Genomic DNA, 15,097 nt, shown 5'->3' with positions numbered 1-15,097 from the left:
TCTTAACCACTGGACCTCCAGGGAAGTCCTGGCTATGTGCTTTGATGAAATAAGATTTATATTTTAAGGCAGGACAAGAAAAATGAAACATCAGATTCTCTCTCCGTGTCTTTTTGGGCCTCACCTTCCTGTCCCTAAAGTGCATTACCCATTAACCAGACCTCCTCAAAGACAGATGTGCACGCTCGGCCGTAAAGACCAATCTTTTTTCTTTCCTCTGACGCTAGCAACATAACTTCTTAAAAGAAAAGCATTCTTTTACACCTCTCTAAGCGGGTCACAGTGACTCGCTGCTCACTTTGTACGTGCTTACCTGGACTATGTGTCTTTGGTGAACTTTATCTACAATACCAGTATCTCATTTTGATGTATGATTTTTTTGTCCTAAAAATGTATGTGACTGTGTCTTGGATGTCTAACAGGTCCCCTGGGTTATAATCCTCAGTTGGGCTCAAAGAAAATTCCCTTTTTAAAAAAATTCTTCATTTGATTGTTCATTGAATTTATCATCCAGGCCTGACCAGACACTTGTAACAGTCACTATTCATTGAGCACTTATGTGAACAGGACGGGACCTGAGCTCGCTCATCCATCACCCCTGAGGCCAGTCCTTCTCTGAGAGGAGACGTCCCAATGGGCATCTCAACAGGGCTCACCACTGCACATCTGGTTCCCTGTGTGGCAGGATCCCTGCCCCTGAGACCCCCTTAGGTTTGCTCGCCCAGCAGCCAGCCACCCATCCGACTGGAGAGCAACCTTTTGTCACTACAGAACATGGTGCATGCTGACGGGAAGGGGGCCCGGGTCCCGTTCACGCCCGTGGCTCAGGCTGAGAACAGTAGGAGCAGTGTGGGGACATAAAGTTATTGCCCTGTATCCCTCTCCTTCCCTCCAGGGCTCCTTCCGTCCCCAGGAACTAGCCACAGAGGTCCTGATTCAACTCTCCATCCTGCCTTTTGGCAACAGCACGTCTTGAACACCTGGGTACACTCCAAACTGCAGTTTCCTCATCTGGTTGTTTAGTCACTAAGTTGCTTCTGACTCTGAGACCCCGAGGACTATAGCCCACCAGGCTCCTCTGTCCATGGGATTTCCCAGGCAAGAATACTGGGGTGGGTTGCCATTTCCTTCTCCAAGGGATCTTCCTGACCCAGGGATCGAACTTGGGTCTCCCGCACTGGCAGGCAGATTCTTTAGCACTGAGCCACCAGGGGAGCACTTCCTCATCCGTAGCGGGGGTGATAAAACCTGCTTGCCCCGATTCTAGGATTAAGAAACGGCACGGGGTTCAGCACAGAGCATGACACACAGTAGGTGTGCAGCAGGCGTCTGCAGCTCCTGCAGTCACTATCACCTCCCTCCGCTCCCAGGGGCCAGACCCTCACCTCCGAGTTTTTCACCAACAGCTCCCCGGAAGGCTGGATGGTGAACTTCCCCTCGGCTCCGGACACAGGCTGGCCATCCTTCTCCCAAGTGACCTTAGGCTTGGGGCTGCCGGTGGCGGTGCAGGGCAAGAGGGCGTGGGCACCCTCGGTGATGGACAGGTTGGGGAGCCCAGTCTTGATTGCGGGCGGGACTGTGGGGGGAGGGGAGTCCGCTCGGGGACTGGGGCTGGCCTGGGGTGGCTCGCCCCTGTCCCAGTGCCCTTGGCAATTGGCAGGCCCTCAGCCCCTTCTTTCACCTCACCTGCTGCCCTCCCGCCCACCCTGCTGTTCCCTGGTCATAAGTCATTGCCCATGGTCTGCACAACCTGGGGATTTTCTCGCATTTGGTGAAGCTGTGATGCAGTGACCCCATTCACACGCATGCACACACAGGGAATAACACCACAGAAATGGCTGTTGCTACTGCAAAGCCAACGTGAATGAAGAACAACCAGACTCGTTTCTCACGAGAGGCCAGAGGAAGCAGAGGACCGGAGTTACTGTCTGAAGCCAGACCTTGGGTGCGAAAATGGGAGATGTGTTCCTTGAATTCCTTCTAGAACCACCAGCCATGCTGGAATAGGCATGGGACATGCCCCACCTGGGACCAGAGCCAGGCAGAGACCGGGGGGGTTCTCAGGAGTCTCAAAGCCCCTGGCTCACTGGGGTCCACTTTGGTTGCCCCCACCGGGCCCACCTTGCACCACCAGCCGAGTCTTCCCCACGGCACTGCCTGCGCTGTTCTGGGCAAGGCAGAAATAGTTCCCAGCATCCTCTGGGCTGACATGGATAATCCGCAGCTGTCCACTGGGGAGGACCTGGGTACCGGCCCCTGGATTTGGTAGGGAAGAATTGGGAGCCGGTAGCTGGGGCAGCAGGACCCCTGGGGAGGGCAGGAAGGCTGCTTGGGTGGTTTGGTCTGACCAGGCAAGTGAATTGCTGTGGCCACAGGCTGACTGGGGGACAGAGTGAGCCTGGAAGCTGGACCCAGAGTCCATCCGGGCTGTCCCCCTCCTCAGTGCCCCATCCCAGCCACCAAGTGCTCAGGCAGAATGAAGCGCTCTGGGCTGGTGAGGGAAGACAGGAGGGCAGGAGGTGGGTGCCATGCCTCTGGGCAGGGCATGGGCTTTCCAGACCTCCCTGCAGGAGTGGGCAGCCCCAGAACAGGAAGGAGGACCCCAAGAGGGGACTCACCTGCAGGCACGCTGAGCCCCTCCTTCTGCCAGGCGATGCTCGGCCGAGGGATGCCCGAGGCCTCGCAGGGCAGCAGCACCTCCTCCTCGGCCACCGCCCAGACCACACTGGGCAGTGGCTTCATCACGGGGGAGGCTGCAAAGGAACAGGGCGGCAGAGCTCCCTGGGGACACCTCCAACCGGGGGGTGTCTGAGCACCAGAGAGAGAGGCTTCTAAAGGGAACACGGGGTTCCGGAAACCTCGGAATGGAGGACATAAGCAGGCTGAGTCTTTTCTCCCAGAGTATCCCCTAGCCCTCCACCTGCTCCCCTGCCTCCAGGGCCACAGCTGTCTGGCCCGGGGACGCTTACCTTGCACAGTGAGGACCACGTGCTTGTGGGCCATGCCTGCAGCATTGCGGGCCGTGCAGGTGTAGCGGCCAGTGTGGATGGGGAGGGCCTGCCCAATTTCCAGGGCCCCTGTGGGTAGGAATGGGGCACAGAGAGGCATGAGGGGACCCGGAACAGACATCCCAGGGAAGAAGCCAGCTGGGCTCTTACACATCCCACCCTGGTGTCTCTGTTGCAGGCCACTCAACCTGCCTCCCTGCCCATTTGTAAGGAGCATGGGGGAACCTGGGCCTGCCTCTCTCCCTGCCCGGAGCATAACATGGGAAGGTCCCTTCTGCTCTCTGCATCTTCCAGTCTCTGGGCCAGGTGTGCAATATGGAATCACACAGAATGGTATTTAGGCCTTTCTGGCTGTGATGTGCCTGAATCTGCCACTGCCCCACCTGGAATCCCTGGCCCACCTCCACCTTAGCAAGGTTCCACAGGCCTTCACCTTGCTATCCTTGTTGTGCTCTGCTCAAAATTTGCCTCCTCCAGGAAGCCCTCCTGGGTTACCACGTCCTCTGTCCTCCCTTTGCCCTCTCTCCCTCAGTCTTGGCTGCTCAGGGAAGACCATTTTAACCTTCCCAGGCTGTAAGCTGCACCTTAAGAGCCAGGTAAGGTGGTTTCTAAATCATCCCCTGTAGACCCCTGAGGGCCTCCTGAGTGGGCAAGGGAAGTGAGGCCTGCCTGACTCTGGACCACTCTGCAGCACCCACCCAGCTCCAAATGGAACCAGAACCTAGCTTCTCTCACGTGTCTGGCTTCCTCATAGCCACTAGTCAGAAGGAAGAGTTCTATTGCTTTGAAAGAGTTGGACAAATACAGATCTGGCCAATGGTTCACACGCTTTAGGATTTCCCTAACCAATCAGCTAACAAATACATTTAATTTGGAGAATCCCCGTAAAGTTGCCAACTTTTTATTTTGACGAGCAAAGACACTTAAGTCACATCTACTACTACTTAAGTTACATAACATCTACTTTCACCTGAATTTCATAAAAACTTTCGACCCCAAATTATTAAGAAAAGCATAGTTTCAGGATAAAGGACAATTCTAATGAGCTAAAACCAGCTTTATGAGAACTCTCACGTAGCTCTTATCTTTCTCATTTTGTCATTAAGCAGCCCCGATTTACCAGCTAGCATCAGGGACCGACTGATGAATATCAACACTCCAGTGATTGGACGGGGAGACTCAGAGAGGTCAGGGGGCTCTCCCAGGTCACACAGCGAGGGAATGGCAGAGTCGGGCCAGAACTTTCCATCTTGCTCAACCACCAGACCCCAGGGGGCTGCCTTCACGGCCTCTGCCCAGGGTCCCCTCCGCAGAGGTCCATGCGGCTCACCCTTACTCACCAGAAGGAGACACACGGTAGCCGCTCCCTCGCACCCCCAGCCGGGTGCCTGCTTTGCTCCAGGACACGACCGGGGCCGGCACGCCCGTGCTGTGGCACGTGAGGACCACGGGTGCCATCATGGTCACGGTGAAGTCTGTCTGGTCGTCAGCAATGGCGGGAGGCACTGAAACACAGGTCAGGGCTTGAGGTCCCCTGGGGAATGCAGAGCCATGGGGCCAAGCGGATGAGAAGGACAGACAGACCAAGAAACAAGGGGACATCAGTGATGAGATCTGAAGGAAGAGCAGGTATTGCCTGGTTGAAGGGAAGAGTGTTCACTGCAGAGGGAACAGCATGTGCAAATGCCCCGAGGTAAGGAGCAAAAAGCTGAGCTGAACCTGGGGGTCAGCAGGGGTGACCTTGTGAGCCCAGGTGACACTTGAGCTTTCTATCCTGAGGGCAGTGGGCAGCCATGGTGGGAGGGGCTTTTATCTGGGCTGATGACAAGGTCAGATTTTGGCCCAGAACATTCTGGATTTAGGGAGAAGCCTCTCCTACAAGCTCCCACAGGCTGTGCTGGAGTTGGGTTATGTCAGTGTGGGAGGGCAGAATCAGAGAGGGCTTCCTGGAGGAGGTGATTCAGGAAGCAAAGAAATACTTGGGGGAACCCTCAGGTCCTTGCAGGTGGAGAGAGTGCCAAGGAGAGGGAGACACTGTCCTCAACCTTCACCCCTACTGTGAACTTCCCGTAAACAGTCAGCCCTGACCCTGAACTCACCATGAACCGTCACCCAGTAGAGCTTGCGGGCCTCACCCACTCCATTGCTCGCCACACACTCAAACAGGGCTGAGTCCTGGGGTCTGGGGGCTTCAAGGAGTAAGGCATTGGAGGGCAGGAGTCTGGATGGACAGACAGACAGTCATCTGCTAAGTGACTGGCTTGGCTGACCTGAAACCAGCCAGCCATGGCTTCCCTGCCCAGGGAACTTGGAGGCAGGGCCTGTGTCTCCGGACTGTTCCCCTTCCTGTATCTGGCCCCCAATGCCGACTCAAAAAGTTTCTCCTAGAATTTTCCACCTCCTAAGGTCTAGCTGTTGAGTTTGTGGGTGGTTTTAACATCTGCGCCTGGGTTTCTCCATAATTCTAGAGAGTTTTCTAAAGTCACAACTACATCCAAAGCCCTGATTAGAACTGCTTGTGTCCACTGAACGCCTGTTTCATCACAAAGCTCCACGATGACCTGGCACCTAACACAAGAAATACCTGGGGAATTCACTTCTGAGCCGGCTCCCTCAGTCCTCCCAGGGATCAGTTCAGGATCAGACTTGAGAGACAGGGAGACTGAGGCTGCTACAGGCGCTACGGGTTCAGTCTCAGCCAGCGTGAACTTAGGCTTCTAGGTGGGTTTTTAAATAGTGACTGAAGTGGTTTCAAAGGCCATATGTTCCCCATTTGGCTGTATGTCCCCAATGCCCCCACCTCCTACTGAGCATGTCCTGTAAAGACCTCCTTGCCCCTTGAGGTCCGGACACAAAAGTTCTGGTGCTGGCTTTGGTGAGTGAGACCCAAGCACGTCCCTACCTCGGTTCTGACCCAGCTCCCTGTCTGTGAGATGGGCAAGCCCTCCTCCACCCTGAGGATCTCACAATGTCCCCGGAAGGACCAGCTCAGCACCTGTAGGCGCCCTGCTGCAGGCGGAAGTCCAGCTTCTGTCCGTCCTTCCACCAGGCCACGAGGGGCCTGGGGGAGCCACTGGCCTCACAGGGCAGTGAGGCTGGGGTGTGAGCCGTCAGGGTCAGGTTGGAGGGGCCGGGGGCGATGGCTGGAGGCTCTGGGGAGAAAGCAGTGATCAGGAGACAGGGTGTGGAACATGGGTGGGGCTGTGCCCAGAGATGAAGTCCAGGAGCAGGGTTTACTCTTATCTGCTCCAACCCACCCCCGAGGAAGCTGGGACCAGGAGGCAAGAGAAACTCCCGAGTGGGTCTTCCAATGGGCTCCCAAAGCTGGGGTGATGGGACTTTTGCTCACCCTTGAGGTTGGTGTCTCCCTAACTGCCTCTCCTTGAATGGGGCCTCCAGGGCAAAATTCCCCAGTAGCCTGCCTGAGGCCAGGGCTCAGCTGCCTCCGCCAAGGTGATCAGTCAGATTGAAGAGCAGATTAGAGCCTCTGGCTCAGTGACTGAGTGTTAGACAGCCTGTACATCTCTTATCACTCAATAAATAGCATAGTAGTAAGTGTTCTCTGGCGGCTCAGATGGTAAAGCGTCTGCCTACAATGCTCGAGACCCGGGTTCCAACCCTGTGTTGGGAAGATCTCCTGGAGAAGGAAATGGCAACCCACTCCAGTATTCTTGCCTGGAAAATCCCATGGACGGAGGAGCCTGGTAGGCTATAGTCCATGAGGTCACAGAGTTGGAAACAACTGAGCAATTTCACTTTCTAGTAAGTGTATATGTTTCCATAAAAATAAATATGCATCTTTGAGTATACACACTCAAAACTTTTAACCAATGGGCTTCATAGTCAAAAAACATTTGGAGGCCATTGCTCTTGGCTCCTGACAGCTAGGATGACCCAGAAGCTAAGCAGGACCCGGCCGTGACAGGGAGTGGGTGCTGAAGGCAAAAAACACACCTTCCCTCGTCTACCTACCGAAGACCCGGAGGTCACGACCCTGCAGATCAGAACCTGCAGGATTGGATGCCAGGCAGAGATAGTGGCCAGCATCCTGGGGGAGGACTGGCTGGATCCTCAGGGAACCTTCAGGCAGAACTTGAAACCTGGAACACAGGAGGGGACCCCTGGTTGTGTCTCCAGCAAGACCCTCCCCTCGGTCCCTCACTTTTCCAGAAAGAGGGTGCTAACTCAGGAGTCCTGAAGGTTTGAGGCCAAGGTCGGGGTGGGGTGGGGGTCACGGCCATGGGCAGCAACCCACATGGCAACCTAGAATCAGAAAGTGTGAGTGGGGCTGCTTCTGGCCTTCCATGCTCCCACCTTGACCCAGCCTCTCCCCAAGAGCCAGAAGGCAATGGTACCCCGACTCCTTCTGAGAACAGCCTCTAGATCAGGTCTGGCAACTGCCCTTTCCCAGGAGCCATGTCTGTACTCTGTGACCCCACCCATGGCCACAGCCGATTGGACTGGGGACAAACACGCCCCGCAGGCTGGGCCAATGGAATTCTCTGCCCTGGGAATTCGGAACTAGGATTCACAGCTCTCCAGGCTCTGCAACTTGTGTGAATGGAGGAGTTATAACTTGGACGGGGTGGGAGGCTGGTCGGGGAGCATCCCTAACCTGTTCACAGAGAAAGAAGGTCTAGAAAATTGATCTGAGGGACAGAGAGGCTTGAAACCTGCACATGGAAACAGAGATTAGCAAGCAAGAGTCAACACCAGACACAGACAGACAGACAGGGGTTCTCAGGCCCTTAACCAATGGGCATGTCTACCCTTGGGTTCTGAGAAGACCCATGTCCTTCATTTACAACCTGCAGAGAGGTACCTGAGCCCCTCCCTAAGGCCCTCCCTTGCCAGCACCCACCTGGTGCTCCCGGGATCCAGGGGGACCCCATCCTTCCGCCAGCTCACGAGGGGCCGGGGGGCACCATCTGCCTGGCAGGGCAGCAGGGTAGTCTGGTTCACGGAGGCATTCACTATAGGTGGTCCTGGCTGGATGGTGGGCACCACTGGAGGAGGGTTACAGAGGGAGCAGGTGCTGGGAGTCCGTTGCTCTCCAGAGGTGGGCAGGGCGGGTGGGGAGGGAGCACTCACTGTGGACCTCCACGTGGAAGGCCAGGCTGGTGCTGCCCGCCGCGTTGCGGGCGGTGCAGCTGTAGTCGCCGCTGTCGGCCGTGCTCAAGGCCTGCAGCTGGAGGAATCTGCCCTCCTCGGGGAACTGGGTGTGGGCATCCGCCTGGAGAGACCCCCCCCCAGGGTGGCAGACCCTCATGAGTGTGGGCCAGCCCCCTGGGCAGCAGGGTCACGGAACCAGTGGGACTGGCCCACAGCCCCTGCACTTATGCCCAGCTGAGGACTCCCTGGGGAAACGCTCCTTTGGGAGGGAAGGGCATCCTCCCTGGAGCTCTGCCTTCGGGTCTGTTGCAGGGGGCTCATGCTCAGAGCAGGAGCTGGAGCCTCCCTCAGATCTACAATCCTTGAATCCACAGCCGCAAATGGGCCGCATTTCAGGGGTGAGCACAGAGAACTTCAGGAACGGGCCCCAGGCCACACAGTCATGAGGCCTGGCTCAAAGGTACAGTACAGATAGGCATCAAAAGTCCTGGGTGCAAACCTTAGCCTTATCTCAGTGGCCCCACCAATATGAGTAAAGTAAGTAAGTAAAGTCACTCAGTCGTGTCTGACTCTTTGTGACCCCGTGGACTGCAGCCCACCAGGCTCCTCAGTCCATGGGATTCTCCAGGCAAGAATACTGGAGTGGGTTGTCATTTCCTTCTCCAGGGGATCTTCCCGACCCAGGGATCGAACCCAGGTCTCCTGCATTGGAGGCAGACGCTTTAACCTCTGAGCCACCAGGGATGCCACCAATATGAGGTAATAATAATATAACAATTTAACAGGGTGGAGATATAATTTAACAATCAGGAGAGCAGGTGTGCACAGTGCTGGCACCGAACAGGCTCCTGGCACCTGGGAGCTAGTCTGCCCAGGGTCTGGGGCCCGAAAGGGACAGAAGGCAGTACCCCAGGGTGCCCAGCCTGGCACCCACCTGCAGCAGGATGCCTTCTCGGTGCCACTCGATCTCCGGTGCTGGGTCTGCCTCCACTGAGCACTCTAGAACCAGCTGTCCTGGGGCCAGGCCAACCACAAAGCGGGGGCCATGGGGCCCAATGACATTTGGGGGGGCTGGTAGGGTAGGCAGAGAGGGCATGAGAGATGGACTCGCCTCTGCCCTGTCCCATCCTGCCTTCCTCTCCTGCCCCATACCTTGGCACCCCATACCTTGAACTCTTATCCGGAAGCTCTTCTCAACTTCACCGGCAGGGCTGTGGGCCAGGCAAGTGTACAGCCCAGCATCGCTCACCTGGGGATGGAGCAGGGTGAGCAGCTGCCTCTGGCCCCAGCCTGCCCGCCTCCTGACCTGGCTTCCCACTTACACAGCTAAGGGCCCAGGACTCAGACTCAGGCCTATTGCCTGCCACCCGACCTTTGCCACCAGCCCATTCTCCTCTCTGGGACTTTCCTCCCCTTTTACTGCCTCACCCTTATTTCAGGGCTAGAGCAGAGCTCGCCTCCTCCAGGAAGTCCCCCTTGACTGTACCAGTTTTTTTCTGGTTGGGCTAGGGATTTATCTGGTTTCCGCATCAGCCTTGGGTCAGACCTGACTGAGGGTTCCCAAGGGCATGGCTCCGGGCCAAGGGGGTCATCTTCACATCCTCACACCCTAAACAAAAGTGGAGCTTGGCCGAACCTTGCCGAGTGCTGCTGGGCCCCGCCCCTCCCCTCCGCAGCCTCCTCCCGTGGCAGCTGGGGCAGCCGCACCTGCACACCCTCCACCCGGAGCACCCGCCTGGCCCCTTGGCCATCTTCTGGCCTGCTCAGGGCCTGCCCATCCTTGTGCCAGGTGATGTTGGGTGCGGGGGTGCCCCGGGCATCACACAGGAGCTCCAAGGGGGTTCCAGGAGTCAACAACAGCTCTCCGGGCTGGCCTGAGTCCTCGATGTAGGGGGGATCTGTAAGACAACCCACCCTGGGTCAGCCTTGGGGGCCGTGCCAGGAGCACTGGGAGCTGGGGCTCGTCCCCTCCCCCACCACCCAGATGCTGACAGCAGGCGGGGCTGCAAACAGGCGGTGGTGACCGTGTTACCGCTGCCGCTATTCAGCTCTTCACTCGTGTCCAACTCTTTGCAACTCCATGGACTGTAACCCAGCTGGGTCCTCTATCCATGGGGTTTCCCAGGCAAGAATACTGGCGTGGGTAGCCACTTCCTTCTCCAGAGGATTTTCCCAACCCAGGGATCAAACCCATGTCTCCTGCATTGCAGGCAGATTCTTTACCACGGAACCACCAGGGAAGACCTGGTGATGGTGTTGGAGGGTCCTAAAAGCATCAGACCGCGGGCTCTTCTGCCTGGGGCAATTATCTGTGCTTTAAAACCGAGCAGGAAACAGTATGGAGATGCGTCTTTTCAATGTGGCACAGCTCTTGCAAAATCTTGTGCTTGAGACCCAGAGCCCTGAGACCTCAGTGGCTTTTTTCCTGCTTTACAAGGTTTGGGTGATGAGACTGGGGGGCACAGCCCCAGGGGAATGAAGAATCTGGGCCCCCAGCCACTGCAGCCAGGTCAGCAAGACCTGTTCCCTAAGCCCCAAGCCTCTGGGGTGCTCACCTCCCTCACTACCTTCTCCATCGCTCCCCCGCACCCTGACGACCCCCTGCCACCCCCAGCCCAGAAAAGCTGGCACTGGGGGCAGGCGACTCACCCATCACCATCAGCTGAAAGTGCCTCCTGGCTTCCCCCGCCTCGCTCATGGCCACGCAGGAGTAGGTCCCTGCATCCCCCGCTTCCACTGCCTCCAGCAGCAGGCCAGGCCCGTGCTCCAGGCTCTGGGGCAACAATGGTTCCCCATCCTTCACCCATGAGACGAAGGGCAGGGGGCTTCCCCGGGCTTCACAGGGGAGGAACACCGGGGAGCCACGGACCACTGCCACGTCATTCTGGAACTCGGCCGGCTCCAGGACAGGGGGCACTGTGCAGAGCCAAAGAGTGAGCACGAGTCAGTTCATTTGATGCCAGGTGGCCCCTGGGCCTTTGCACAGACTGTAACTATTGGCCAGAGTGCCCTTCTCCTGGTCTATTCCTTCTCATCTCCAGTCCATGACTTAGACCTCACCTCCTCCAAGAAGCCTTCCCTGAAACCCCGAGGCCAGGTGAGGTGCCCCCTCAGTGCTCCCTGGCATCCTCTCCTTCCCCTGGCATCACCAGTCACCTGGAATTTTAATTGTCTTTCTACAGAGCTGTTTTCCTCACTGACCTCCTAGTGTCAGTGGCCACCTCTGCTCACTGCCGTATCCCGGGTGAGGCCCTGGCACACTCGTGTCCAAGAACCACTTGTGAGATCAATGAAAGAGTGACTGAATGAGCCAGAGGCTGAGTGTGTGCCCTGCCTTGACATCCCTGAGGGCCAGCCCTCGGTTCCACTCAGAGGGGAGGGGCGGGGACAGGGCCTTGATTCTCACCCCTGAGGCCAAAGGACCTGGTGACCCGCCCCCTGCTCCGTACCGAGCACCTGCAAGTCGAAGTGCCTGCTGGCCACGCCTGCTGGGCTCGCGGCCACGCAGCTGAAGGTGCCCGAATCCGCCAGCTGCGCCTGGGAAATCCTGACGCCCTCAAGCAAAGGGAGGGCCGAGAGTGAGGGGGAGAAAGAGAGAGAGGGCCTCAGACCCCGTTCTCTTCCATCCCGTCCCCAACAGCTCACCGGCCAGAGAGGTGGGGCTCTGAAACATACACCTGACCAGGTCCTGCCTCTGCTTAAACCCCCAGAATGAAGCCCAGACTCCCCACCGCCACCCCTGCTGCCTTCTCTGCCCAGCTCACTCTGCACCCAGACTTCCTGCTTCCCGAATTCTGAAGCTCCATCATCCCTCCCCAGGGCGGCCTGCTATTCCCACCCCTTTCTTCTAGACAATTCTGCTCAGCTTTCAGGACTCATCAGACATCTCTACTCACTGTCTCCACTGCCTGAACCCCACTGTCTGTTGAATCCCCTTTCACCCTGACCACTCCTCCTGAGTTGCCTTTATCAATGTCCACAGTGACCCTGAAATGTCTGTTGTATCCACCCTAATGCTGGCAACCTGGTCACAGCCCGCACTCGCTCCCTGGGGACTGCAGCCCGTCCTGGCTTCCAATACCACCTGTTTATGGACCATCTCCAAGCACCTATTTCCTAAACTCCCAACTAGAGTATCCAGTGCCTGGTTTTCATCTTTCCTTATGTCCAAGAATGTCTCCAACCAACATGTGGGAAGAGAGCCCAAGTCTCAACCCTCAACCTGCTCCTTCCACTATGGACCCATCTCAGAAAATGGAAACTCAGCCTTCCAAGTTTCTGGATAAAGAGCCCAGAGCCCTGCTCAACTCCTCCCACCATCTCTCCTCTCTCCACGACACCACTAGCTGGACCACCGCCACCACCTCCATCACGGGGCTCTGACCCTGGCCCCCCCACCGCGTCTCACCTGGATTATGACTGAAGCCCCAGAAGACCCTCCTACTGAGCCCTCAGCCCTACAGTCTGCCTACAATACAGTCTGCCATCCACTCTGCAGCCTAGGTCACAACCCCAAAGAAACAAAAGTAGAAGCTCTAGTGGATACTACGGTGCCCACAGCAGCATTGTTCACATTTTCCAGCATTATTCACACAACTGCTGACACGTGGATGCAATCCAAGTGTCCAATGACGAGTGAGTGGACAGCTAAAGGAAATGTGTTCTACACACACTGTGTGATATTATTCAGCCTTAAATATTAGGGTGGAAAGTTTGACACAGGCTACAACATGGATGATCCCTGGGTCGTGAAGATCCCCTGGAGGAGGAAATGGCAACCCACTCCATTATCCTTGCCCTATGGACAGAGGAGCCTGGCAGGCTCCATGGGGTCACAAAGAGTAGGACATGACTTAGCGACTAAACAACAACATGGACAAATCTTGAAAACATGATGCTAAGTGAAATAAAGCTGTCACAGAGGACAGCTCTTGCATGATGCCACTTACATGACGGACTTAGAATAAGGCAAATTCATAGAGACAGAGAGTACGACGCTAGGTGCCAGGAGATGGGGAGGGGGTGGGGAATTGGTGTTTAATGGCTCAGAGCTGCAGTTTGGGAAGATGCAGAGGTCTGGAGAAGGACGATGGTGGTGGCTGCCCAACAGCGTGAATGTCCTCAACGCCACTGGACAGTGCGCTTACAAAGGCCAGATTCTCTGTTATGTGTTCAGTTCAGTTCAGTCGCTCAGTCGTGTCCGACTCTTTGCGACCCCATGGACTGCAGCACACCAGGCCTCCCTGCCCGTCACCAACTCCTGGAGTTTACTCAAACTCATGTCCACTGAGTCTGTGATGCCATCCAACCATCTCATCCTCTGTCATCCCCTTCTCCTACCGCCTTTAATCTTTCCCAGCATCGGGGTCTTTTCCAGTGAGTCAACTCTTTGCATCAGGTGGCCAAAGTACTGGAGTTTCAGTTTCAACATCAGTCCTTCCAATGAATATTCAGGACTGATCTCCTTTACGATGGGCTGGTTGGATCTCCTTGCAGTCCCAGGGACTCTCAAGAGTCCTCTCCAACACCACAGCTTAAAAGCATCAATTCTTCCATGCTCTTTTATGTGTATTTTACCACAGACACAAAAGTCGAGCCACAATTACGAGGCTTCTCCGTTGAAAACCCTTCCAGGGCTCCCCTTCTCTCCTTAGGAAAACCCAAGTCTTTTGAAGCACTTACAAAGCCCTATGTCGCCTGACAGACCTTCCCTTCACCGACCCTCCAACTCTGTTCCTAGAACGCACAGCCACATGCACACCTCAGGGCCTTTGAACCTGCTCTTCCTACCTGGAAGCTCTTTCCCGTGGAATCCACTCACCTCTCCTTCTTACCTCCTTCCACATCTGCTCAGGTGTCATCTCTTCTGAGTGCCTACCGCCAGCTACCCTAAAATTGTACCCTCCACGGACACTTCCTACTCCCTTACCCGAGCACACATCTCTTATGACATGTCACTTTTATACTCATTTATTTACCATCCCCACAGTTGCAGGAGCAGAGGCTTTGTCTCGCTCACTGCTCCACCCCAGTGCCTGGAACTGCACCTGGAACAGCAAGCACTCCAGAAGTGCTGCTGAAGGCGTGAAGACTTTGCTCAGGCACCTTCCTCCAGGAAGCCTTCCCTGATTTCTCCTACCAGGGCTAGGCTGAGTCAAGTGCAACTGGATGTCATCACCCGGATCTGTGCCTCCCCTACCGGGCTGTGAAAACCTGAGGGCAGAGGTCACTTTCATTTCTGGAGTTCCATTTGGAGCCTCTCGTTCCCCTCGTCAAAAACTTCTATATGTTTATATTATTTTCAGTCTAAAAGCCACTCAGTTGTGTTTTTAAGCAAGCTGTTTGAGCAGGATGTCTGGGATACTGACTGGTGGGCTGGGGAACCACTGCCTTACCGGAGGGTGCGGCCAGAGCTGTGGAGGTGGGTGCGGTGGGAGAGCGGAAGGGGCAGGCCGTCCTTGAGCCAGCTCACGTGGATGGGTGGGGAGCCCCGGACAGGGCACGCCATGCTCACCAGATCGCCAAGCCTGTGCACCAGGGTCCCTGAACCCTCTGGCCCCTGCTCGATTGTGGGAGGCACTGGTGGGCGGGCAGAGAGGAGAGAAGGAGCAGTGACGGGGTCAGAGAGCTGGACCATAAAGAAGTCTGAGCACCCGAGAACTGATGCTTTTGAACTGTGGTGCTAAAGGAGACTCTTGAGAGTGCCTTGGGCTGCAAGGAGATCAAACCAGTCCATCCTCAAGGAAATCAATCCTGAATATTCATTGGAAGGACTGATGCCGAAGGGCCAATACTTTGGCTACCTGATTCAAAGAGCTGACTCATTGGAAAAGACCCTGAGGCTGGGAATGATTGAAGGCAGCAGGAGAAGTGGGCAACAAAGGATTAGATGGTTGGATGGCATCACAGACTCAATGGACAATGAGTTTGCCCAAACTCTGGGAGATGGTGAAGGACAGGGAAGCCTGGTATGCTGC

At 56.1% G+C, this 15,097-nt stretch overlaps 1 protein-coding gene across 1 annotated transcript in view; it reads right to left on the bottom strand.

The window, feature by feature from the left end:
* Positions 1-15,097, bottom strand: part of HMCN2 (hemicentin 2) — a 175,892-nt gene that overhangs the window by 23,162 nt on the left and 137,633 nt on the right. The window contains exons 66-81 of the mRNA XM_040225390.1: positions 14,516-14,699; positions 11,570-11,667; positions 10,770-11,036; positions 9,828-10,018; positions 9,288-9,369; positions 9,055-9,191; positions 8,100-8,241; positions 7,870-8,014; positions 6,981-7,108; positions 6,004-6,160; positions 5,108-5,229; positions 4,349-4,513; positions 2,970-3,077; positions 2,619-2,753; positions 2,122-2,256; positions 1,386-1,576 (exon numbers count right to left, since the gene is read on the bottom strand). Of these exons, the coding sequence (XP_040081324.1) occupies positions 1,386-1,576; positions 2,122-2,256; positions 2,619-2,753; positions 2,970-3,077; positions 4,349-4,513; positions 5,108-5,229; positions 6,004-6,160; positions 6,981-7,108; positions 7,870-8,014; positions 8,100-8,241; positions 9,055-9,191; positions 9,288-9,369; positions 9,828-10,018; positions 10,770-11,036; positions 11,570-11,667; positions 14,516-14,699 (2,387 nt within the window). The remainder of the gene's footprint in view (positions 1-1,385; positions 1,577-2,121; positions 2,257-2,618; positions 2,754-2,969; positions 3,078-4,348; positions 4,514-5,107; positions 5,230-6,003; positions 6,161-6,980; positions 7,109-7,869; positions 8,015-8,099; positions 8,242-9,054; positions 9,192-9,287; positions 9,370-9,827; positions 10,019-10,769; positions 11,037-11,569; positions 11,668-14,515; positions 14,700-15,097) is intronic.

This window comes from Oryx dammah, unplaced genomic scaffold (genome assembly GCF_014754425.2).
Source record: "Oryx dammah isolate SB20612 unplaced genomic scaffold, SCBI_Odam_1.1 HiC_scaffold_25, whole genome shotgun sequence".
Lineage (NCBI taxonomy): Eukaryota > Metazoa > Chordata > Mammalia > Artiodactyla > Bovidae > Oryx > Oryx dammah.
This window is presented reverse-complemented; position numbering and strand designations above follow the sequence as displayed.